Raw genomic sequence first — 25859 nt, 5'->3', positions numbered from 1 at the left:
TTGTTCTACCAAAGAGATTTTAACGTTACGGATTGTTTAACAGCTACTAGAGAAGTGAAAAAGCAAAAGAAGACCCCTAAGTTATATAGTACAGGAAGTAGTTCTCTCTCTTAGGGCAGGAGAATAAAAATCTCACAGTAGAGACTTGGCAAGGCCATGAATTCAACTTGTATTGTAATGAGGCATCCTGCAGAACAACAACTACAAGAATTGACTGCCTTTGAAGTTCTCTGGTTCTCTGTGACTTGAGCTGATCATTTTCTTCCTGTAATCATCCAGCGCATTCAGAAATAGCCATCCTACTCCACATCTTTGCAGTCTCAGTGGTTAAACACAGTAGCCACTGGGTCCCCAAAGCCACTTGCTTCAGGAGGTACTTCATGGGAATCAATCACAGGTGATCACGTGACTCATCGTGGTGGCACTAGGGGTCCGCGCTGTGTTCAAGGACAGGCCATGATCAGAATTCCACCTTGAGAATCTATTTCCTGGGAGTTCACTGGTACCAGTCAGGGTCCAGCCAGGAAAACAGAAACCAGATCATTTGTTTTTTGACTAAGAACTCATTATAAGGAATTGGTATATAAGGAAGTTAAAAGTCAAAAGAGTAACATTGAGATAACACCAAGATAGGAACTGCAAGAAATAGCTAGCACTCCTAGGGCAGGGGCAACAAAGGAAAGGGGTGGGGTCAGTCATTTAGAACCTAGAAGCTGATGGTGGTGGCTCAGGAGCCCAGAAAAAGAGTCTGGCAGAGCTGGAACCCAGACCTTGAGGAGGGGACAGGCTTGGCTGGTGCGGATGCCCAGGAACCCAGATTCCGGCCCCCTTACAGCTGGGCCCGGATCTCTGAGGAGGTGACTCAAGGTGCTGGTGTCTGTGAGGGAACGTCCTAAGCAACGTCTGGGAGACTGGCGGGGATGAATCCTGGGAACTGGAATCCCACAGCCACACCACAGTCAGGAGGAAGAAGGATGCTGCTGGAAACCGGAAGCAAACAGGAAGGAGCAAGCGTGTCCCCCCTCCGGCCTTCCCGCGTCCCTCAGCGCCCCCCGTTGGCTGAGTGGGCAAAGCGGAAATGCCGTTTGCAGAGTCCCGGCCTTAGCGGCCCGGCCTTAGCGTCACACGGCGTCACACAGCTAAGCGTCACAGCTTAGCGTCACACCGGAGAATACAAAGGTGGACTTGGAACCCAGAGCGTGGCTCAATAACCAGCCCAGGTCAGTATAATTGTTCGGATTTTTACACAAGGCGAAACAGAGGCGTAGGGCCACAGTGCTGGCCTAGGCGGAAGCCAGAATTTCAGACCCACTCTGTTTACTGCTAAACCCCATTTACTTCGGGTTTTTCTTTTACCTGTGAACTTAGGACGTGACTAAGATACTTTTATATACTGAGAAGCCTCATCTGCAAGTTTTTTAATCCACACAGGTCTACTGTGGACCGGAAATATCCGGTGTCAAGTAGGCAGCCATTGAAAATAAGAGGCAGTGTTTCACGTAGGTAGATGTGGCCATTCAAAACAAAATTTTTCTAAGAATAATTTTTAAAAGAGTTAAAGTTGGACTTGTGTTGAAAAGAAACTTTAGGTAAATGTATTTAAATAGATTGTTGCATCTACTTTGCAAACAGTATTTAGGCCGATTTTTTTACAAGATTGCAAAATTCTTAAATAGCTTCATGTTAAATCACCATTTGTGTGCTTTATAATTGCACTTAAAAATTATAGGCTATACAGTAAGTACAGCCTGAGGACATTTTATTGATATCAATAAACTTTGTTGATATAAATAAACCCCAAGAATATGTTTATATTACTCATGAAAGCCAGCTTAACTAAAATGCTGAGTTCCTACAGTTTTCATTAACCCCCATTAAAAAGGATTGAGGGGAATCCAAAGTTTAAAATATAAAAATTTAATTCAATATAAATTCTAAATGCTCTATGTCAATTTTGTGAAAAATGTTAGAATCAAATATATTGATGCTTTTTTGAATGTCCTTATTGAATTGTCCTTTAAAAGCAATTAATGATTTTTGTTTTTGCTTTTTATATAGTTTTCCATTTCAAATGGGAAACTCTCCTTCTCTGAGTATCCCTTTTCTCAGTAGTAAAGTGAAAGTATTATACTGCATTAGTGGTTTTGTCTAGGGCTTCTTGGAAGTATTTTATGAATTCCATAGATGGTAAGTATAGCAAATTCTTGATTATGTCAGCCACCAAGGAAGTAGGGGTGGGAGATTTGGACAAAAAGAAGGCCCAGCATGGCTCTTGTCCCCAGCCTCCACTTCAATTAGAATAGCTGCTGTTTTGTTGCTTTCATATATTGGGATTTATTTAGAGAAAAATCTAAACACAATATTTGAAAACTGATGGACAATATGATCTCCAAAGCCCTTTCCTGCTGCAATATCACTTTGACATCTAGTGTATCCATTCCTTCAGAATCTTCTACACAAATCATCTTGCTCTGCAGCCTCTGTAGGTCCTTCACATCCCATCTTTAGAGGCCCCTTCCCTCTGAAATGACTCACCCTTGACTGCAGAAGAGGTCAAATAAATTATATTTAATAGACATGAAAATTCTGGAGCCAGTGACCATTTTGACTGATCCTTGGTCACTAAGAGACGTGCCCTCCACGTGTCATTCTTGAAGTAGTAAGTGTTATTTTTAAATGTGTTTTAATTCTGGATTAGGGTTTTTGCACCATCTGCTGGACATATTTATTTTGTACATACTATGAGAGAACTAAACATTTATTCTCAAGTATCTTTTAAATTCTATACTAATAAAATATTTACTAATACTTTTTAAAAATTGTACAGTAGATGTTTACTATAAGAAATGTGTAAATGTAGGAAATAATAAAGGATAAGACAATAATCCAGAGATACCTACTATTAAGATCTAATGTTATTGCTTTCCATGTACAGAAGAATATATTATCTTTAGGTTTTGGTTTGTACTTTTTTTTTAAACACAGATTTGAGATCAGTGCTATGGAGATTTAGGTTGTCGCAGTAGCAAAAGGAGAGGACACGTTGTATACTCTTAGATCTGAGATTCATGTGAGGACCTGCTCTTAGTCCTTGTCGTGTGTGTGAATCTTAAGCTTTGCTTTGCCTATTATGCCCTAAATTAACAGGGCAGGGTGGGAGTAGAGGTAGGGTTGAGAGAATGGGTTAGACCCTGGAAAAAGTGCCTTATATTGCTCAGATTCACAGGAAATAGATTCCCAAGTTACTGTTTCCAGTGAAACGTGGCATCATTCCTTTCTGTGAGTGGGTATGTATTCAGCACCAATATGCTACTTTCTGCAACATGTGCTGTAGAATGAAGAAGTCGTATAGATGCTGTGTTGAAGTGAGAGAAGTCCAGGGTGGGGAGACAAGTGTATAAATAACTGCAGTACAAGCTTGGAAACATAGAAATGGGGGTGCTTATCCTGACTGGGCAACAGGGAGGGTTTCACAGTGGCAATTTTTGAAGCACACTGTGAGGAAAGCATAAGTGGGTCCTGGATGTGGGAACGTTGTTCGCATTTAGTTTCAGATTAATGGAGGGAATTTAATGACAACAAGGCTGGGAAGACAGACTTAGGTCATGTCATGGAAGGCCTGGATATCATCCTGAGGTTCACAAAGCACCAGAAAGATTTTGGAGGAGGAAAGTGACACAGTGCAACAGGATTTTAGGAGGACATAACTGTGGTAGTGTTGTGTGAAGATGTGGACTGAAGGCAGAGAAAACAGGTTAGGGGCCGAAGCTGACCTGGTAAATACGAGGGTATGTGAAACAGATGAAAATTCATTATTCAGTGCACCTAGGAAACAGCACAATTGGAAACCACAATCCATGAATAATTACTGCTAACTAAAGTAAAATTTGGACCCAATTGTGAAAGAAATCTGAGAGCAAACATTGTCCTGTGGATCTTGAACAATAGGCAGAGCCTTCCAAAATTAAGTTGCGCACCCTGAGCTGTGAAACCGGAAACCCTTTCCTTGGAACTGCACACCCCAGACAGGCTAACAGCGCATCCCTGGGGCCTGAGAGACATCCTGGAATGTTAGAGAAAATGGAGCAGAATGGGGAAATGTACAGAAAAGTCACTCTTGCTGTTGGAGGGGTGGGGGGTAAGCGAGATGGGGTAGTTGGCACTCAGCCCTGCAGGTAATCGTCTTCATCAGGTAACTGACCAGGGACATTCCAGGCTTAATGGTAAGTCGGTGAGCCTGGGCTAGAGGCTTACGCCCAGAGCAGGGGATTGGCGGGAAAATTTCCAAGTGAACATACCTCTACTTGCTCTCCCGGGTCACCCCCCCAGTCCCTCTTCCCACTATCATTCCACAAATAGCTGTCCCAGAAACAATGGCTTCCATGTAAAGATCACAGATAATCAGAAAGGATCAGAAAAGGACCTCTGCAAAGGCACTAGGAAAAACAACAACAAATAACTGTTAAAGAATACATAGCAGAACAAATACACTATAAAGCAGAAGAAAATATGAACACACTTCTCCATGAAATAAAAAAAGATTGAAAATATTTCTTCTTTGAAATGAAATCACATCAGAAATAGGACTTAAAAGAGATACGATTTTAAAAAGAGAGAAGATGAAAAGTAAACTGGGCTGGCAGAGACAGACCAAATGAGATTTATATTCACAAATCCTTATATTGTGGGGGGGAGGGAAAGGACTGAAAACTAATGTTAATAACATTAACATATACCTAAATAGAAGGGCATGAAATAGAAAACAAAAATACAAGAAGGAAGGAGGATGGAAGAAGGGAGGAAGGGAAGAGAGAAAAAAAAAAAGGAGGGAAGAAAGCTAGTTTTTCTTTGATGAGAAATCTGACAGAGAAAGCACAAATAATATTAGGAATAAAAAGGGAGACATAACTGTGGGTGCTGCAGTCATATAAGGAAACATGATGATGTTATGAACAAATTTATGTCAATAAGTTTGAAAACTTGGAAGAAATGGTTAAGGTCCTAGAAAAATGTAATTTATCAAAACTGTCTCAAGAGGAAAAAAAATTCCTCTAGATTCTCCTTTGGAATCTGCTTTCTTAAGAATCAAGTGTGTATATCTTTCTTCATATCAACAAAGACATTTTCACAATATCATTTTAATGGCTGCATTGTATTCTATAATTTTGTTTGATAATTAAGTTGTTAAATTTTACTCTCTTAACCTAGCAACTCTATAATCTAGCAATTAATACAAGATGCTAAATTTTTGCAAAGAGCTTTCTCTTTTCTTAGAAATTCCCCAAAGAGGAATTGCAGAGGAAAAGATGCCTACTTTAAAGTTTTTGTTACACAATGGCTATCATTTTTTTTTTTAAGGCACGATGGGAAGGCATTCCTGGAAGAGACTAACAGGAACAAAATTAGGTACAGCAAATACAAAATGTGGCCTGAGAATGGGAAGTAGTTCATGAAGTAGTAAGTGTACTATGACATTAGTAAATCAAATTAATAGAGCAATATTAGCATAATAATTATGCTAATAGTAATATCAAATATTAATAAATATATAGCAATTATAGTAAATAGTATAATAGTACAAATAGTAAAACAATTTAATCCTTTTAAAAACTGTTTACCTACACATCATATATACATATACTGATCTCTGCTCAGGTTCGAAATGTGTAAAACCATCTTAATGGTTTTTCAAAATGGAGCTGCTAGAGGTCCTGAAATTGCATAACTCTACTTACTCTCTTCTGTCTTGCCATATTTTATCTGCCTGCCAGCCTCTCCATTTTTGTCATTGGGAATGACATTTATTAGAGTTTCCATAAACACACAGATGCTGTTGCAGTACACTTGGGGTTCAGCTTTATCGTAGCCTGAACAACCCTTCCCCTACACCCTTAGAAGGAAAATATGTAGACTTCCCCTACGCAAAGCTCTTGCTTAGAGCAGCTCCATCCACCTAAAATGCCCTTCGCATTCCCTGTCTACCTGTATTTGTTCATTTTTCAAGATTAACTCAATCGGCAGCTCTTATTGGGGGCCTTTCCTCCTCAGGGAAAGCCACCAGTTCCTCCACTCTCACTACGGCCCCTGGCAGTATCCTGAGCACTTGTGCTGCACAGCTTGTATTTGTTTGATTAAACATCTCCTACTAGATTTGCGAGCTCTTTAAAGAGCTCATATTTGTCTTTTAATCTTTTACACAGTGCCTGACTGATAAGAGGCGTTTAAATCAGTGCTTGCTAAGTGAATGATTCAGAGTCCTGGTGATAGATACGCTTGAGTGCCTGCAACGATGGGACCACCGATCCTGGCTCAGGGTCCCAGTTCATTCATATCTGGACCTCCATGGTGATTCCCACTAGGAAGTCTGCCTTTTCCAAAGTACAGCTCTTATAGTTTCACAGTGTAACTGTACCTGCTATTTTCATTTAATAATATATTTAGAAATAATGTATTCAGAAATAATATTTATCACTTCATAGAGAGCTTCCTTATTCTGTTTTCATAGCTGCATAGTATTCCATGTTTCTGGCACATGTGAATGTACCATAGTTTATTCAACTACTTCCCTATGTATGGGCATTCCAATATTTCGCAATTATAAACAATACTACAACAAATAAGTTTATGAGTTGTGCTACCTTTAAGTATAGTGCATATTACAAATTAATATATAGATAGCTATAAACTGATAAAATAAATTAATGCAACTCATAAAAATAAAGATTTTTTTACTCTCCAGGAATTAATAGGTAAACTGAGGAGTGTTTTAGTATGTGAATCCTTAATTTGAAAAAGCAACCAATTTTAAATTACATTCAACTTGTTCTCTAGAAAACCTCACACTATCTGAAGAGAAAGAGACATGTTTTCTTTGTAAAAGTCATGTCAAAAGTGCAATAAATTCTGGAGTAGTAAATTTAACGAGTTATTATTAACTTGGAACAATACTCTTTCATCTTTTAAGATTAAATTGTTCTTTTTAAAAAACATGACGTAAAGTTCTGAAGCTGTGCCAGTTAAACACCATTAGTTTGAAAAGCTATTAGGTTTTGCTTGAGAAACTTGGAAATAATACAGGATAATCATTTTATATGGTTTATTTTCTTTTTTAAATTGAAGGAATAAGAAAACAGAACTTTCAGTTCTGTGGTGCACTATTGTTTCTCAGCAATTTATTTTTTTTTAAAAGTTTTCATTGGGGACTTCTTTTTGGTTTGTCAGTCCTTATCCTTTAGACGATTTTCCTCCATCAAATTTTAAGAGGATTGCCACCCTTGCCTTTGGCCCTTGATATGTTTGTTCTTTCTGTAGCATCTTGTGTGGTTAGATCAGTGAAGAGTGCTTTCTCCTGTTGATTGTATAAGAACAAAGCTAGAAGTTGGCCAAAGAATGTCCTTTTGTAAGGTGTAATTGTGGAAAGACTGGGGGGATTTTTACCTGCTTTGAGTTTATCAGTCCTTAATTGGCAAGATGGAATTGACAGTCCTTAAATGGCAAATTGGCAAATTTATGATGGGCAAAATGTACTGTGTAATGTCAAACATACAGCAGTTGCTTACTGGATATAAAGTCCAGGTCAAATACGCTTAATTCTGGTACCACTTAAGGTTTCTCATCATTGCCAGATGGATTGCAAGCTCTTTGTTGTTGTTTTTTCCTCTCCTTGTTTTTTGCAGCAAAAGTAGTTAGGAATGAAATGGCAGTTTTTATTCTATAATTCACAAATAAATGGGGTGGGTATTAACTTGTAGTAGAATGGTTTTAATGACTCACAGCACAATATCTGAGTCCTAGTGGCACAGGACAATGGTTAGAGGGTTGTAATTTAGAGATGAATATGTCTTAGATACAGCTTATGAACATGGTTTAGATTTGTCTTGGGTCAACACAGTTTTTTCTTAAATGGGTTTTAGCTTAAATGTGTGTGTGTGTGTGTGTGTGTGTGTGTGTGTGTGTGTGTGTGTATCTTGTGCTATTTACACTGAAGTATAAAACTAGCCAGCGGGCAATTTGGTGTTAATATTAGTTGAACATTTTTAGTCAACATATGAGACTGAGCAGTAGAGTCAAAATTTAAACTCGAATTTCATTGCAGATGGAAGATGAGTGAGCAGATGAGTTATCATTTCTTGATTTCATATGACTTTAGAATAGACTTGTGGTGGAAGAGAGAGTTAACGATGATTAATTACCTCAATACCCCACCCCCAAACCCCTGTTTTTCCACCTCTCCTCCTCTCGGCCAATATTATTAAAGTGCTAAATTATAGGAGCACCTTAGAGGCCTATGACTTTTTCCCTAGAGGGTTCTATGGTTTCTCAGCAAAACAAAGGAAACAAGACAGTACAGTTTCTTTTTTCCGCAGTATTTTGTCCTTCTTTTTCAACCAACTTAAAGGTATGTGTACTTTCTGTTTACTACCTATGGCTTCAGCTCAACAAGGCAACTGGCATGAAGAAAGAGGGAGGAATAGAACTGTGAAGGTCATAGTTAGAAAAGCACTCCTTTTTCAGTGATGCATTTAAACTTGACTCCCTCTGAGGCAGGTAGAGAGAGAAGAGGCAAAAGCAAATCACCAGATATTGACTCAGAAATTATATTGCTGTATTAATCTGTTATAGTTAAGAGTGGAAGAAAATTGGTGTTCTTTTGCTGCAGTGAAAATGAAAGCTAAGAGATGAGCATAAAAGAACCTTAGGATCTGAAAACTAACCTCCACCCTTGAAATTTGGGATAAGTGGTTTTGAAGTATATTTATCAGGATAATTCTGAATGTATTTATCAAGATAATGTGGAAAATGGTCCAGGATCCTGGTCTCATAAAAGAATTTTCTTCCTTCTCTATGTTCCATTGATGGGGCAGAGTAAACAGACAGGCTTCTGGTGTTTATAATCCTTAAAATTGCATGGAAGAATATAAATGTGTGATTCAAGAGGTCCAGATTATAAACAAGGTGTGAATAAAGAGGCTCTAGTGGATGCTGATTCTGTAACTGACTCAGATGAGCCCTTCCGGGCGTTTGGTGTCAGAGCAAAATCAGATTGCAGAATTCCCAGCATTAGCAAAAACAACCATGCCATTTGTCAGATTCTCTGCTGGCTGCACTTTCAAATTATTTTAAAAACGTGATATTGTTTTTACGTTATTTTATATTAAGCCACAGAAGGTGGTGTGGGTGCACATCTGTGCGTGTGTGTGTTGGAAAGTACAGCAGCAAAAGTGCCAGTAGGAAAATTTATATATTGTAAATCAAGTTGCTTATAAAACATTAACACTGTTTATCTAAAAACACTCTCAAAGGTTTAGATCAAAATTACTTTTAATTCTTATGGACAAATGGCAATCAAGATTTTGTTAGAGGTTATTGAGCAGTTTTTGTAGCTTTGAAAACAGCTGAATCAGCTGGGATGGAGCAGCAAGGGAATGACACAGCAGTTGTTTCTCTTTGCCAATTGTGTTCCTGGTGGAATTTGACTCACCTATCAATGATCTCAGTGACCCGTCATTTTTAGCAAGTATAAAGAAGTAGGGCCACAGACAGAATGAGATTAAAATAGCTTGACTCTCTATTGCGATTGCTTTTAATGAAAGCCCATCAAGTCACTACGGTGTCTCCGATTTGAATGTTCTCTGGATGTCTACGTGTGTGTCTTTTACTTATACATGTTTTCTGAAGGGTGTCTTACAGACAGTGTCTCTGAATAAACCTCTTTATCTGCTACTGAATAAAAGTAGAGACCAACTTTTGAACTAGACTTTACACTGAACACTTTTCTTGCTTTAATAATTTGCTGGTGCCCTTAGGGATAAAAGTAGGGAAAAAAATACTTATTCTACGTTATGCAAGACACAATCCGCTCGCATACATTCAACTGTATGGAGCTGGGGGCATCCTAAAGATAAGTGTAAGTAACTGAAGTGTGAGTCTTTTGCCTGCATTTCCCTTGATGAGCTGTTCCCCTCAGCGTGTGCGGGCAGAGTGACCTAGTTCCTGAGGCCTCCATAGAGTGTGTGTGATTAAGGTAACCTTCATTTAACTGTGGTGGTTCCTGTGTACAAGCCAACTGCTTCGTCTGATGCTCAACCTAAGAAACAACCACTGATTTCAATGCTGGAGAAATACTTGGCTGGATCGGGCTATTCCCATGTAGGATTTTCAAGGATAATTTTGTCTGTCTGTGACTTTCTTCTGTTATGCTGACTTCTGATTCCAGTCCTGAGGTCAGATGTGGCTCATGTGCCCGAATGGCAGCCTTTTCCCAGCACAGCCTGTGATGTGTGTGCGATGACAGAAGAGCTGGAGGAAGCAAACACGCAATTATGTAAAGTGCATCCTCACCTACTCCTTCTCCACGTTTCGTTTTGAAACGGCTGTGTGTGGCTGGCATTGAGTATGTCCCATCCTTCAGCAGTAGCCTGTGTAGAGATGGTGATCATCATTAAAACAAATCTTGAAGCAGCGTAATATCCTGAAAAGAGCTTCGTTTGTGTGTGGGGGGGGCACACAAATCTGGGTTTCAAAGCCATGTAGCCTACTAGTAACTGTGAAGCCTAAATGCTGTTTGTGGGCCTCAGTTTTCTCATCTGTAAAATAGAGATAACAATATCTAGTTCAGAATGTTGTTTTGGAATTAAATGAAGTAATATATGTAAGAATGCTTAGTAAAGTGCTTGGCACATAGTGGGTGCCTAATAATTGGCACTATTGGCATAATATTCATGAGATCTTTATTGAGCACTGACTACATACTAGTTTTAGGCTTGCTGAGGAGTAGAGAAAGGTGTAAGACTGCTTCCAGAGGTATAGACCTAACAGAAATAGGAACTTGAGTGTCAGAATTGAACTAACTAGAGAAGGAAGATGAGTGTTCTAGCCCACATGTGCTCCAGCGCTACTCAAGGTTCCTGTTCCTCGGTGGATCACGGAGCCGGTGCCAGAATGTGCATCAGTGAACTGCCTCCTCCAGGAAGACAGTCTTCCTTTGAGGAAAAATGTTAGCTAAACAACCCAATGTACTTAGTGAAGCGGTTGATTTCCATTCTGGTCCAAGCCTGGTACTAAACAGTTGCCCCCGTTCTTGGGCCACACTTTGTGGACCCCTGCTCGTAGAGTCTGTTATGTCTGCCACTTGGGGGAGCCTCTTCTCTTTGAGTTCAACCATATTTTAGATCTTTCATAGGCAATCTAACATAATGTTAGGATAGAATACAGAGTTTGTTAAATTGATTCCATACACTTTTTGTTCCATTAAATGCAATAACAACCAGGATGGCTCACATTGCTTCCAGCTCTATGCTTGAAGATAAGCATCTGTGGCCAGAAGCTGTTGTTTCTCATCACCATGATCAGTGGAACTGATGGCAGTGGGTTCTTCCTGACTCTTTGCAAGGGTTCGTAATCTTATTTTTTGTGTCATGGACCCCTTTGGCCAACTGTTATCGCTATGGACCATTTCTTAGAGTGATGATTTTAACGGTATAAAATAAAATCTGTAAGGTTACAAAGGAAACCAATTATGTCTAAATACATTTATCAAAATGGTAGAAACCATTTGTGATTGTAATATGTGGGTTTTGTTATAAACATGTAACAAAATCAAGCATCGGGTCTAAGAACTACCATCATTTTGAAGAAGTGATGAGCACAAATAAGATTTTGACATATCTACAGCTCTTCTGGGTTATGAAAACATCTATGTTTTCATAGGGAACAAAGTCACGAGACCTGCTAACACTATTGTCATTTGTTGGTTGCATTATAATTGAAGGAAATGCCAGAATTTCAGTTAGAGGTTGGTGAAAATAAATATGTACTCTTTACCTGTCCAAGTTCAAGGCCCCCTGCATTCATTCTCTGGTTTAGAACCCCTGCCTTGGGAATACCAAGCAGGGGAAAAGGGGAGTCCTGAACCTTTTTATGACTTTTCCTGGGACAGATATTTTGGGCTTGTAATAAAATCCAATTATAATTTTAGTCCCTGGTGAGAATCTATTGTAATTTCCTTTTGCTTTATTTGGAATACAAAGGAGAAAGATTTTCCTCTAATCTATTCACTGAGACCTGCATTTCACAAAGGACTTAAAAAGGCATCTCAGGCAGAGGAATTGCATGAAATATTAATTTCTCTTTAATGCAGTTAAATGGATGCCTTTTCAGGAAAAGTTATTGCTTGCAAAGGTGATCGTAAGGTCATATATAGTCCCAAGAAGAAGAAAATTTGTTACACAGGGACGTGAGAGAGTTTAGGGCTCCTTTTGGGGGAATATCTTTGAGGAAGCTCCAAGAGGGACAGGGATCTTAGAGGACTAGAATGATCAGGGAGGCTTCTTGGAACAGAGAAATAGACCCGAGTTCAAAGGCGAAAGCGTGGGTTAGGTAAGAGACGAGAGTGGTGTTAATGGGAGCGGGGAGGTCAGGTTGTTTTGGCTCAAGTAAAGGTATGCAGGGACGTGAGCCGAGACAGGTAGGTTGGAGGCAGTTGTCATGGATCTTCACTGCTATGCCTGGCACGTGGGACGTAATTGGCAGAGGGAGTCAGTGAAGTCTTTTCATAGGAATGAGATAAAGAAATTTCTGATATAGGAATGTCAACATGACCATGTTTTGGTTGAATTGGGTGTGGGAAGAAAATATGGACAATAGTTTTAGGATCAAATGGCAAGACTGGATAGAGAGAATTATACCTGCTTTCCCTATCCTAACATCTCCCATAATTGTCTAAGGATAGGATTCACCTGGAGAACTTATTAGTTACACAGATTACCAAGAGTCTTCTCTGCAAATTATAACCCCAGTAGGTCTGAGATTCAATAGAGAATTTACCATTTTATTTTATTTTTGAATTACACTTGACGTTCAATAGTATTTTATATTCGTTTCAGGTGTACAGCATAGTGGTTAGACATTTATAAAGCTTAAGAAGTGATTCCTCCCGAAAGTCCAGTCCCCACGTAGCATCATACACAGTCACTACAACATCATAGACTATATTCCCTACGCTGTGCTTTACAACCCCATGACTATTTTGTAACTAACAGTTGTACTTCCCCCTTCACCTTTCCCATCTGGAAACCTTCATTTTGTTCCCTGCATCTGTGAGTCTGTTTCTGTTTTGTTTGTTTGTATTGTTCTTTAGATTCCACATATAAGTGAAATTATATGGTATTTGTCTTTCTCTGTTTGATTTATTTCACTTAGCATAATACCCTCTAGGTCCATCCAGGTTGTCACAAATGGTAAGATTTCATTTTTTACGGTCAAGTAATATTCCATAATACATATAATATATACCACCTCTTCTTTATCCAATCATCTCTTGATGGGCACTTAGGTTGCTTCCATATTTTGGTTGTCGTAAATAATGCTGCAATGAACATAGGGGTGCACATATCTTTTCAAATTAGTGTTTTGGATTTCTTCAGATAAAAACCCAGAAGAGGAATTGTTAGTCATAACATAGCTCTATTTTTAATTTTCAGAGGAACCTCTATGCTGTTTCATATAGTGGCTGCATGAATTTGCAATCCCACCATCAGTACAGACAGTTCCCTTTTCTCCACATCCTCCCCAACACTTGTTGTTTGTTGATTTATTGATGATAGCTATTCTGACAGGTGTGAGGTGACTTCTCATGGTGGTTTTAATTTGCATTTCTCTGATGATTAGTGATTTGAGTATCTTTTCATATGTCTATTGGCCATCTGTATGTCCTCTTTGGAGAAATGTCTGTTCAGGTCCTCTGCCCATTTTTTAACTGGATTGTTTGTTTTTTGTTACTAAGTTGTATGAGTTCTTTAAAATCTTGGGTGTTAATCTCCTATCACATGTATCATTGGTGAATATCTTCTCCCAATTGGTAGGTTGTCTTTACATTTTGTTGATGGTTTCCTTTACTGTGCAAAAAGTTTTTGGTTTGATGTAGTCCCGTTTGTTTATTTTTTCTTTTGTTTCCCTTGCCCAAGGAGATGTATCAACAAAAATATCACTAAGAGCAATGTCAGTTTACTGCCTATGTTTTCTTCTAGGAATTTTATGGTTTCAGGTCTTACATTTAAGTCTCTAATCTACTTTGATTTTATTCTTGTATATGGTGTAAGAAAGTGGTCTAGATTCTTCTCTCTCTCTCTCTCTCTCTCTCTCTCTCTCTCTCTCTCTCTCTCTCTCTCTTTCACATGTATCTGTCCGGTTGCCCAACACCATTTATTAACAGAAAATTTATCATTTTAAAAACAGCTTCATGTGAGTTTTATCTTCATACAAGTTGGAAAATACTCCACAAGAATGTTGGTCTGATCAGATGAGAAATTGTATGTAAGGGTGTCAAAGCAGAAATTGCACTGGACAATGTTAAACAGGCAGCGGAGAGTTTATTCAAGGCTATTGTAATAGGAGAGAGAAACCAGAACTCCGTGTAAACGCAGCCTGCTTAAACAAAATGCAGGAGGAAAATACTGGAGTACTTTAAGAAAGAGGATAGATCACTGGGATGTGTTGAGCACATTGAATTATTCCCGAGTTTGCAAATGTTTTTCTCTTGATTTGGCACCTGTGCTTGCTAATTGGCATCCACCAATTAGCAAGTTAGGCTTCTACCTTCCCATAGAGACTGGCAAATGGGCATTATCTTTCCGGCTGATTGCATTTCAAAGGGATAGCTCCTAATCTTTCAGGAAGATTCTTCTGGGTTGTAAAACTGGGAGAGGCTGGAAGATTCACATCTCAGTGGGGCAGAGAAAGAATTTCCAAGTTTTTTGAAGTAAAACCTCTAAGAAAAGGGAGATCGGAGGCATATGGTGAAGAGAAATTCTGTCTAAAGTTTAGTCAGTCTCTCTACTGCTGTCTTCAGGGTGGAGTCTACCTGATAGAGCATGGAAAAGGAGAATCAATATTAGGGATATTAGGAGGGAAAAATCAACCTGACTTCCTAACCTGATGTTGGGAATTGGAGAGGGGGATACAGAAGGGGGAGCAGTCAGTGTCTAGTGACCCCTAGACTTCGGCAGAATGAAGATCCATGTCTAGAAATGGAATTTCCAGTTGGCAGGCAGAGTGGTGGTGCCAAATGACCCAGGCCAACTTAGTAAAGCATCACTCTTAGTTTCCTTTGGTAGCAACAGTGTCCTGTAGTCAGCACCGGCAATTGAGAGAGAAGGAAAGCGGGAGGGCTGTGGAAGCGTCCCTTGGAGCATGATCCTTGCTCCCAGAGCCTGGAGGGAAGCTTGGGCTGTGCATTTGTGACACATCCTGTTGTACCTTCACCTAAGTCACACACATACATAAACACACACATACACACACACACAGACAGTCACCCTGTGTGTATATACTGAAGCATTTCAAAGTAAATCACAGGCATTTTAGCTGCTGAATTTTCTGGAAAACTGATGACTTCCATTTAGTACAAGTTGTATTAAAATTTTTTCAGATAACTCGAGTGAAGAGGTTAGGGCTTTTAGAGAGAGCCTGTCATCTCGGAAGAGGTAACAACGGAGACCATGGGAGTGGATAAGATTTTCACAGAGTTACTGGGGACATATGACACTGGCAGGTCTTTCCTTTCTGTGAGGGAGTAAGAGTCAAGGGAGAAACTGGAGATCTAAGAATTCAGTGCTCTTAAGCGGGAGAGGACAGCCCCAGGGTTGCGTGCTCCAGCGAGGTCTACGATGCTAAAAACTGGGTCCAAATGATTTGCTCATGGAACACGAGCAGAGAGAGCATCAGGAAAGTGGAGTGGGGGAGTCAGATGCAGGATTTAAGAGTAAATGGTAATGTACAGATGAGTTCATTTACATGTGGAATTTAAAAATCAAAATAAATGAACACACAAAACAGGAAAAAAAAAAAAAAGAATGAGTGGTAAAAAAGAAACCAAGAGTGCAGATGGAAGTTTGGTTTTGAAAGAAAGTAAGATGTAGGGAGAGAGCAGGAAAGTCACAGGGATGTGTGAAATTAATGTGTTTTACTTTTTTTCCAGTTGCTTTTTTTTAGTGATCAGAAATGAACGAACAATCAGAAAAAAACAATTCCACTCAAGAGGGACACACAGGTCAAAATTTTCCTGAAAAAAATGGTCAAATTGGACAAAAGCAACTGGTATGGTATCTGGATATTATGATTCCATGGTATTTGGGGAGTTCCTGATTTTGGCATCCCTGAGAGGCACCGGAATTGGATGGGAAGGTGGGCTCAGTCAGGAAGGATCTGTGCCCCCACTCCCCCATCACCCCTTGCCACCATGCTGGGGTTTTCCCTCCTCTTAGCTGCTCACTGCAAAGCTGGCCTCACCTCACACATCTCCTCTGTGCCTCTCAGTGCCCTGATTTTCAGCCCAGTGGACTGTGCAGTAAAATCCTGCCCTTGGAGTAGAATATGCTACAGAATATGGTCAAGCGTCTTTATTTAACAAACCCTTGCTTTTTCCCCTTATTTTGTGTTAGTCATGGTTCTAAAACTTTGTATATATTAATTTACCTAATCCTTATCACAAGATACTGTTGTGAACCCCATTTCACAAAAGGAGAAACTGAAGCTAGAGAAATAAGAACGACACACCACGAAGTGGCAGAGCCCAGATTTGAACACAGGTTGGCTTACCCTGCTGTCGCTGTTCTTAAACTCTTGCTATGCTCCCAAGAATAGTAAGAGGTGGAACTAAGTTGTACTTGTTTCACAGCTATACCTAAATACAGAATTGTTTCATAAGGTTAACTTTGTAAAACAAACCCACATACACACACCAAAATGCAATTTTACAGATTTATATTATTTATATTTATAATATATATTACTTTGTACTGGCTAGACTATTATTAAACTAAATAAACTATAGAAAAGCCTGAGATTCTGTTACTAATTTGTTACATTGAAATTTACCCTTTTGTTTCCAGGTGTAGTATTTCATGTATATATTAGCCTATCTGTTTTGGGGCCACTCCGATATCTATTTTCTCCTAAAATTTTTTGAGAGAGCATTCTCTTCCCTCATGACACATGTGCTACATGTTCAGAATAAGTTATCAGGATTGATTGAAGCATCATTATTGTCTTCCTAATTAGACCCCATTTAATTTAGAATTCAAAGATCCCCAGAGACTTGAAAATTTCCACTGATACTCTGCAAAGTCTTCTAGCAAGATATTCTTCTTCATATCTGGCTTTGACTAAGAGTGGAAACTTTAGGTGGCTGCATTCTGCATGGGATCCCGGATGGAGCCCACCTCCCAGGGCAGCCAGTAGTTCTGAAATACCTCCCCCAGCGCAGAAGGGGAGGGCTGTGTGGGCCTGGGCTGTCACTGTGGTTTGACACAATTTACCCGGGTTTCTTCAGTTAACAACTCTGGAAGGGCCTTCTCCACCATGAAGTGCTAATTCTGACTTTCATCCCCATGATATTTGAGAAACCAACTGGTGTTTTATAGGTATAAAAAGAATTCTATTCCACTTGGTTATTTTTTTGCATTTTTATTAGGCAGTATATTATACAATCCATTATACAGTAGATTTCTTTATTCAGAAAAAATGATCTAACTTGGGGAGATTTACATCTTTTGAAACTTAATCAGATTAAACTAATTCTTTCTCTAGGTAATACATCTGTACTTTCATTCCATTACAGTAAAAGTTATAGAGAATTTGTTTTGATATCATGTAAAACAGATAAAACTGTCTAATTCCCACTCCTAACACATTTTATTTCTTTTATAGCAACAGATAGAGCGGCAGTTAAGATGCTTGGCATTTCAAAACCCTGGACCACAGGTAGCAGACTTCAATCCTGAAACAAGGCAGCAGAAAAAGAAAGCTCGGATGTCGAAGATGAATGAATATTTTTCTGTAAAGTGCAAGTAAGATCATGATTTATTATATTTGATCTGTTAGATTATAAAATGTATGAAATTCTCTTTGACAAAACAAAGTAAATAAAGGTTGCCTCTAGTTTGTGATTTTAAAAGATGTTTTCTAAAATGCAATATCATTCCAGGTGTCTGGAAGTTAGCAACTTCAAGAAATAAACTAATCCCAAACTAGGACTCAGTTGGGAAAAAAAAGGCCTCAGAAGCCATTGGATTACTGTAATAGCTTTAATAGGAGAGATGATCAAAAGTAAGAAAGATGTATCTTTCTAAGGAGAAATAATATAACCATGGGAATGGATTCAAGTATCAAATGGGCACAGAAGTATCATAAGTGCAATGATTGCTGGTGCATCAGAAGTATAAACTAAGTAAATCATAAAGGAAAAGGTTGATAAATTCGACTACCTTAAAATTAAGAACGTATGCCCATTAAAAAGACATCCTAAAAATGAGAGACAAATCACAAGGTAGGAAAAGTTATTTATAATTGAAAAGGTTAGTTCAAAATATAGACAGAATTCTACAAGTCAGTAAGAAAAAGATAAATCCTATGAGAACAATGAACAAGCATTTCATAGAAAAAAAGGCTAATAAACACTCAGGGTGCTGAAGCCCATCAGTACAGTTTGGAGAAGTGACTCACTCCCCAGGTAGGCAGAGTTTAGTCTGAGGTATCAATGCTGATGAAGGTACCGGACATGAATTGCATGTAAAATGGTACAACTACTATTCAATAACAGCTTGGCATTTTACCTATGTACCTAATGACCCAACATCTTCACTCCTGGGTATATATCTTAGAAAAGTTGTTACACGTGTGCAATAGGACATATGTTCAAGAAGTTTCATAGCATCACTGCAATAGCAAAGAAAATAAAGTAGTAATAATCCAAATGCCCACCCATAATGGAAAAGATAAGTAACTTGTATATTCATAAAGTGGAATACATATACAAGTAAAAATATTGGAGTATAGCTATACACACCATCAGGGATGAATCTCAAATCATGCAGTAGAATAAAAAAGCAAATTACACATACGTGGCATAAGTAAAAGTAAAACAAGAAGATGATTTGTATACTGTGTTTCCCCAAAAATAAGACCTAACCGGAAAATAGGACCTAGCATGATTTTTTAGGATGCTTGTAATATAAAATAAGCCCTAATGCATCTTTTGGAGCAAAAATTAATATAAGACTCGGTCTTATTTTGGGGGAAATACGCTAGGGCTTATTTTATATTATGAGCATCCTGAAAAATCATGCTAGAGCTTATTTTCCTGTTAGGTCTTATTTTCGGGGAAACACGGTAATATGAAGGTGTCGTTCCCCTTGGTGGGCTGGGTAGAGGGATGTAATATGTAGGACATGAAGAGGACTTTGAAGGTGCAGTACTCTTATTAAGCTGGGCAGGGGGTATGTAGAAGTTTGTTTTATGATTCTTTATCTGTGCATGTATGTTTTGTACACTTTTGTATGTATGATAATTCATAATTTTGCAAAAGATAGTATCGGATGGACAGGAAACTATAAAATCTGTATCTTGATGTCTGAGTTAAGAAGGGAGTATTTGGGTTAAGGCCAAGGTAGAAGGATGGAATCTGATGGCCACCCACTCCCATCATTCTCATAATATTAATAGATTTTAAATTCAGCTGACACCTGAATTTGCTGGTGGGCTTGGGAGGGGGTGGGGGAAGTTTTCATTGCACAGATGAAATGCTTCAAATGTAAATCCTCCTTGGAAGCATTCCCACCAAAGTGTGATAATTGGGCAGCAAGTACACATAATGATCTTCAACCTTCCCTGCTTTATTAGGAGAGGGAAGAGGATTGGAACAGCATTACTTACCTGAGCAGGAATAGAGGAGGTGTTATGACTGCTTGGGGACAAAGGGTGGAAGTTCATAACTTCATCACACTAGCTTATGGATGGCCTTTTTTGACTTCAACTGGTAATAATGGATAGAGGTACTTCTGTCATTCTCAGTCTCTCCAGCAGCTCAGTTTTGAAGGATTTATTTTAAAATGGTTTGGTGTTAAGATGGTGGTCAATTCTTGTGAAAGCCTTTTGCCTCCTGGACATGTTGTAGAGGCTGACAAAGTGTAGGAATGCGAAACAAGGTATAGTCTCCAGTGTTCTCCTCTAGTATAGGACTTCTTGCCTCTGCTCAGAGCTTATGGTGAGCTTATCCTACCGTCTTGTCACCTGTTTCCTCCCTCCACCCTGGGTGAAAAACAGAATCAGAAAAGAACAGAAGCAATGGCACTGGAGACTGTTAGCAAAGGAGTTGTTTTATTTACTTTTTAAATGATGACAGTAGTAACTAAGTTTTAATGCTTGACTCATTAAAAATAGTGAATACTATTATGTTCACTGTAGTGCTTTTTCCTTAAGAAAGAAAAAAAGAGGGTAATTTACTAGGGAAAATTCCATCAAGGATGGTTATATTTTAAAGGGAAAATCGGGGCATTCATAGGAAGAAGCTTTAATCAGCTATTCCTCATAATTTGCGTAGGTGGAATAGTATATTCCCCAGATGCTGAAAAAACGAAGTTTTACTCTTGATGATATGCTTGGCTGCATTGGAAATTGGTCGCATATTGGCTGAATTTCCCAGGATGTCACTGCCATACAATATTCTAAAGAGTTGCTGAGTAATCTTTAGGGTGCCGTTTTCTCCAAGCAAAAGAATCATATTTACGAAGTTTGCTGCATAATAATTTATTTTCAACATTAAGGAAAATTATACTGTTGTGTTAGTGTCATTCTTTTTCTTCTCAGAGTTGTGAAGAAGTATGATAAAAGTGGCAGGCTCCTCTGTAATGATGCTGATCTGTGCGATTGCCTGGAGAAGAACTGCCTGGGCTGCTTCTACCCCTGCCCCAAGTGTAACTCCAACAAGTGTGGGCCTGAGTGCCGCTGCAACCGAAGATGGGTTTATGATGCCATTGTCACCGAATCTGGAGAGGTCATCAGCAGGCTGCCATTTGACGTTCCTGACTAGGAGCTGTTACATATAAGTGATTTGTTCCTTCTTCACATTTACGTCAATCTCTTTCTCTGGGTGATTTCTATGGCTTGGGGGAAAATGTGGGAAGAATATACTTGAGTCATGTTATCCAACGCTGTAGAACAATGTAGAATGGGCAGTCATTCTAGAACCTTCTTACTATGTCTTCTCAAATTTCTTCACTTGTAACTGAAGAATGTGATAGTGGATGGCTCTCAGTCTCTCTCATCAGTACTCCCATCTCCACCCTCAAATGTAAAATCTCTTCCTTCTTTGCTGGTATCTCAGAAAACATAATTTTAAGATTTTCAAAATTCTGTTGTTGCTGAGAGCTTTTTACAAGACCATATTATCATAAATGTTCAGTATCTAGTTACCCTTAGAATCTTACACATCACTAGTCCTAAATCAAAATTGCTGTTTGGATTTTTAAAAAAGACCCAAACCTTGTGACTTTGCATTGTATATTCATAGTCTCATTTTTTTATTAATGTATTAATACTGTTAAAATTAAATTTGGTGATATGTGGTGATATTTTTAATAAAATTTTTTATTGTACTGGTAAAATTGAGAAATTAGGACTTGACTATCCTAAAAGCCAATGGTTTATACTTTTTCATTTCAGGATCAATATTTTGGAATTTATTTTTTAAAAGGTGGAAACATAAGTTATTATACAAAAGTGTGTTTGTTGTATGTTTTCTAATTGAGTGTATTGCCATGCAGTTGGATACATATATGATGTGGTGTTTTTTTTTTCAAATCTGATACATTGTGGGAGGTTTATTGAAAGGTGAACTTACTCTTTGTCATGCGGGGTGGCCTGTGGGGCGGCCTGCAGGTCCTCTAGTCCCGCTCCCCACATAAGAACGCAGGATATGGAGGATATGGCGAGGCCAAAAAGGAACACTCACGGAGCCATAGGTAGGGGAGTCATACCAGTATAGTCTCACTGGAGGCTGGATCCACATGACCTGCAACCTGCCATCCGCTTCTCTGCCTGCCAACCAACCGACTGACCAACCAGCGCAGCCGCGGCAGTTGTATCAGTGGCTAATTGGCTCACTGGTTACAGCTGATGGCCAACTAGCCACAGCCGACGGCCATCTACTACCCAAGCCAGCACCTTTCCACATGAGGCGGAGAGCCTGGAAACTGCTCTCTGGGACTCTGTCCCCACCCTTTTCTTTGAATTTGTTTTTATAATAGAGTCCCGTTTACGTGGCTCTCATACTTCAGTGCATCAGAATCACGTGGAAGACTTGAATCATAGGTTTTATCATCCAGCACCCAGAGTTTCTGATTCATTATTGCATTTCCCAGGTAATGCCGAGCTACTGGTGTGGGGACCACCCTTTGAGAACCACTTCTTCAAGTTCTATTAGAAACATAATATACAGATGGGTTTAAATAGATAATCTGGTAAATCTTTAAAACAATTAATAAGAACATTTAATTTTAAAGTAAACTTGAAATGTTAGAAATAGAATTTTCAGGGCTTGTTTTTTCTCCATAATCAGTTTCCAAAGCACTGACTTCTGCACAATCCACATGTGCCAGGGACAGCTCCTGATAATTCTGGACTTGTTATGTGGCAGTACATTTTGAGACGAAAGTAACAAAAATCTTAGAAGTCATGCTGTGACTACAGGACTCCTGCATGTGTAGCCGGAGAACTGAACTTGGTTTTCCACGGAATTTACTGAGTTTTCCAGAGTCAGCTCACTTTTACCGAACCAAACATTGTGATAAGTGCTTCCAATTCATGACCTTTAAGCATCACTGCCACTGGGAGGAAGATCTGAAATCAGAGCCCCAAATCAGATCCTTAGAAAAGCTCACCTGAAGCGTGCAGCCCTGACAGCAATCGAAAGGAATGGGGCCTCTCTTGGTTTATACTTTGTTTTGAGAAAAATTGTTATTTTGTAAATGACTGATGAAATGAAGTGTTTTATTATTTATTGTACAATCATATAATTTTTAAAGTTGAAAATAATCTGACAGGTCAACAAAATAGTGAATTAGTCAACAAATATGAATGAAGAGGCTGCTCTGTGCCAGGCACCAGATGAGGCCCTGGGGATGGGCAGTGAGCAGCTAGTTCCTCTCTTCACTTGGTGTCACGCGGGGGACCCTGCTCGCTGCGCCATTTGTTGTGCAGGACGTCCGGCGGGGTCTCTGCTCCCGCTCCCCCCATAAGAACGCAGGACATGGTAAGGCCAAAAAGGAACACCCATGGAGTCATAAGTAGGGGAGTAAAACCAATATATTCTTGCTGGCGGCTGGGCTGGAGACACAGGAAGCAGGATCTACATAATCTGCCTAACAGCAGTCCGCGCTTGCCAGCCACCATCTTCTTGCTAGCCCCCATTCCATTCCTGCTAGCGTAGCCCCAGCAGTTATATTAGTGGCCAATGGCCTACGGGTTACAGCTGACGGCCAACTAGCCACAGCTGCTGGCCATCTGATCACAGTTGATGGCCATTTACTACTCGAGCCAGCACCTTTCTATGTGAGGCCGAGAGCCTGGAAACTGTTTTTTGGGGCTTTGTCCCCACACTCCACCCCTACAGGGTCTCACCTCACAATCTACGCGACAAGTGTCTTCCGCAAGGGTCCCTGTGCGAGGAGCCTGGAGGTGAATGCAATATCCTAGACACAACCAAGCTCTCTGAGCACAGCCAGGGTTTCTCAGGGCACCACCAGTACTTCTGGGCACAGCCAGACTTCCTGGGCTTCTTAGGGTACCACCTGTTTCCCCGGGCACAGCCAGGTTTTCTCAGGGCACCACCACAGTACTTCTGGGCACAGCCAGACTTCCTGGGCTTCTTAGGGTACCACCAGTCTCCCCGGGCACAGCCAGAGTTTCTCAGGGCACTGCCACTCTCTCTGGGCACAGCCAGACTTCCTGGACTCAGCCAGAACCTCTCAGGGCACTGCCACTCTCTCTGGGCACAGCCAGACTTCCTGGACTCAGCCAGGACCTCTCAGGGCACTGCCACTCTCTCTGGACACAGCCAGACTTCCTGGACTCAGCCAGGACCTCTCAGGGCACTGCCACTCTCTCTGGGCACAGCCAGACTTCCTGGACACAGCCAGGGCCTCAGGGCACTGCCACTCTCTCTGGACACAGCCAGACTTCCTGGACACAGCCAGGGCTCTCAGGGCACTGCCACTCTCTCTCTGGGCCTCTCGGGGTACTGTGCTGGACCAACAGCGGCTCACATCAAGGTGCTTACATATTATCAATGGCGGCCAATCAAGACACAAAAGCAAACATCCGCCAGTCCCACTACATGGTGGTATGTTCCCAAACAGTCCAATAAATTAGGGATGGAAGGCAATTCCCCATAGTCCATAGTCATTCGCTAGGGCTGTCCTGGGGGTGAGGGATGACCTTTACCTCACCCTCATGTCCCAAGGAGGACTCAGCAAGCGTTTCCTCCTGGGACTAAAAGTCCTGCATCCGGGCTGCCTCAGCAAGCAGTTCCCAGCCCACAGGGCGGCAATAACCTTCGCTTTCTCCGGCCTCTGCTGGTTGGGGAACTGTCCACGTCTTTCCACCCCTCCACGGGAATCGAGCTCTCCGGCAGCTGCTCCTCCTTGTCTTCCTCAGACTGACATTTCATACGCACAAACTGCTCCACTGTCCTTCGGAAAGCTTTGGCCAGCACCGTATCCTGCAGACTACACCATGTGTCTTGCGGGGTGTCCGGCGGGGCGGCCTGCGGGGTCTCTGCTCCCGCTCCCCCCATAAGAACGCAGGACACGGTAAGGCCAAAAAGGAACACCCATGGAGTCATAAGTAGTGGAGTAAAACCAATATATTCTTTTTTTTTTTTTTTTTTTTTTTATTAATTAATTTATTTATTAGTTTCAGGTGTACAAAACAAGGTAATACTTAGACGTTCATAAACCAATATATTCTTGCTGGCGGCTGGGCTGGAGACACAGGAAGCAGGATCTACATAATCTGCCTAACAGCAGTCCGCGCTTGCCAGCCACCATCTTCTTGCTAGCCCCCATTCCATTCCTGCTAGCGTAGCCACAGCCGTTATATTAGTGGCCAATGGCCTACGGGTTACAGCTGATGACCAACTAGCCACAGCTGCTGGCCATCTGATCACAGTTGATGGCCATTTACTACTCGAGCCAGCACCTTTCTATGTGAGGCTGAGAGCCTGGAAACTGTTTTTTGGGGCTTTGTCCCCACACTTGGTTTATAGAGTAAAACCAGTCTTTTGGTTTTGGTTTTGGTTTTGGTTTGGAGTTGTTTCTACAGCTGAGCAAATTTAGACCCAATGAGAAAATGCCTCAGTTAATGACATTCAGAAAAGCTGGCCAACCTGATATTTTGAACTCTAAGACTAGGTCAGTGTTCTTTCCAAATTTTCCTGATTGTAAAGCTCCAGGTGCTTTTAATAATACACATTCATGAGCGCCATCCCAAACTTCAGGAATCAGCACTTCCAGGGATGAGACCTGGGAACCCACACTTTTAAGCAAAAGCACCCCAGGTAAGTCTCATAGGCAGGTACGTTTGAGAAACACTGCCTTGACACTAGTCCTATTTTCATGCTAAAAAATAATCTTAGACAAATGAACATTAAAGTACCTTTTTATGTCCTTTTGTTAGTCTGTCTGATACATTAGATGAGATACTCTGGTTTAAAATGATTTGGTTGAAAATGTGTGTTGGCAAATTATGTTGGTAAGTTTTCCGGGTAAGGCAATAAATAAAGTAAAAAAAAATTGCATAATTACTAAGCAGATACCTCATACTGCTTTTATGCAAATCTAGTAAGACATTTGATGAACTGATTTTTTCAGAAATCAGGTTATTTCATCTTGGCTTAATGCCAATTCTATGCATTTTTAAAAAGATTCCTGCACTAAATGATTATTGCAAAAATAAATTTATGTGAATTGTCAGAAACTTATTTTTGCGAATGTCTAATTTTATCACAAAGTGAACAAAGTTCTTTA

The 25859-nt window shown here is 40.1% G+C and overlaps 1 protein-coding gene across 1 annotated transcript; it reads left to right on the top strand.

Moving 5' to 3' along the window:
* Positions 1-15999: 15999 nt before the first annotated feature.
* Positions 16000-20866, top strand: ARL14EPL (ARF like GTPase 14 effector protein like; the record flags this gene model as incomplete). The annotated part of the gene is made up of 3 exons (XM_081052992.1): positions 16000-16095; positions 17707-17846; positions 20644-20866. The coding sequence occupies 3 exons, from the start codon at positions 16000-16002 to the stop codon at positions 20864-20866; spliced, it is 459 nt and encodes a 152-aa protein (XP_080909118.1).
* Positions 20867-25859: the final 4993 nt, after the last annotated feature.

The sequence above is a fragment of the Rhinolophus hipposideros genome (assembly GCF_964194185.1).
Source record: "Rhinolophus hipposideros genome assembly, chromosome: 7".
NCBI classification, from domain to species: Eukaryota; Metazoa; Chordata; class Mammalia; order Chiroptera; family Rhinolophidae; genus Rhinolophus; species Rhinolophus hipposideros.
Note: the sequence above shows the minus strand (reverse complement) of the source record. Positions and strands in the feature narration are given on the sequence as shown.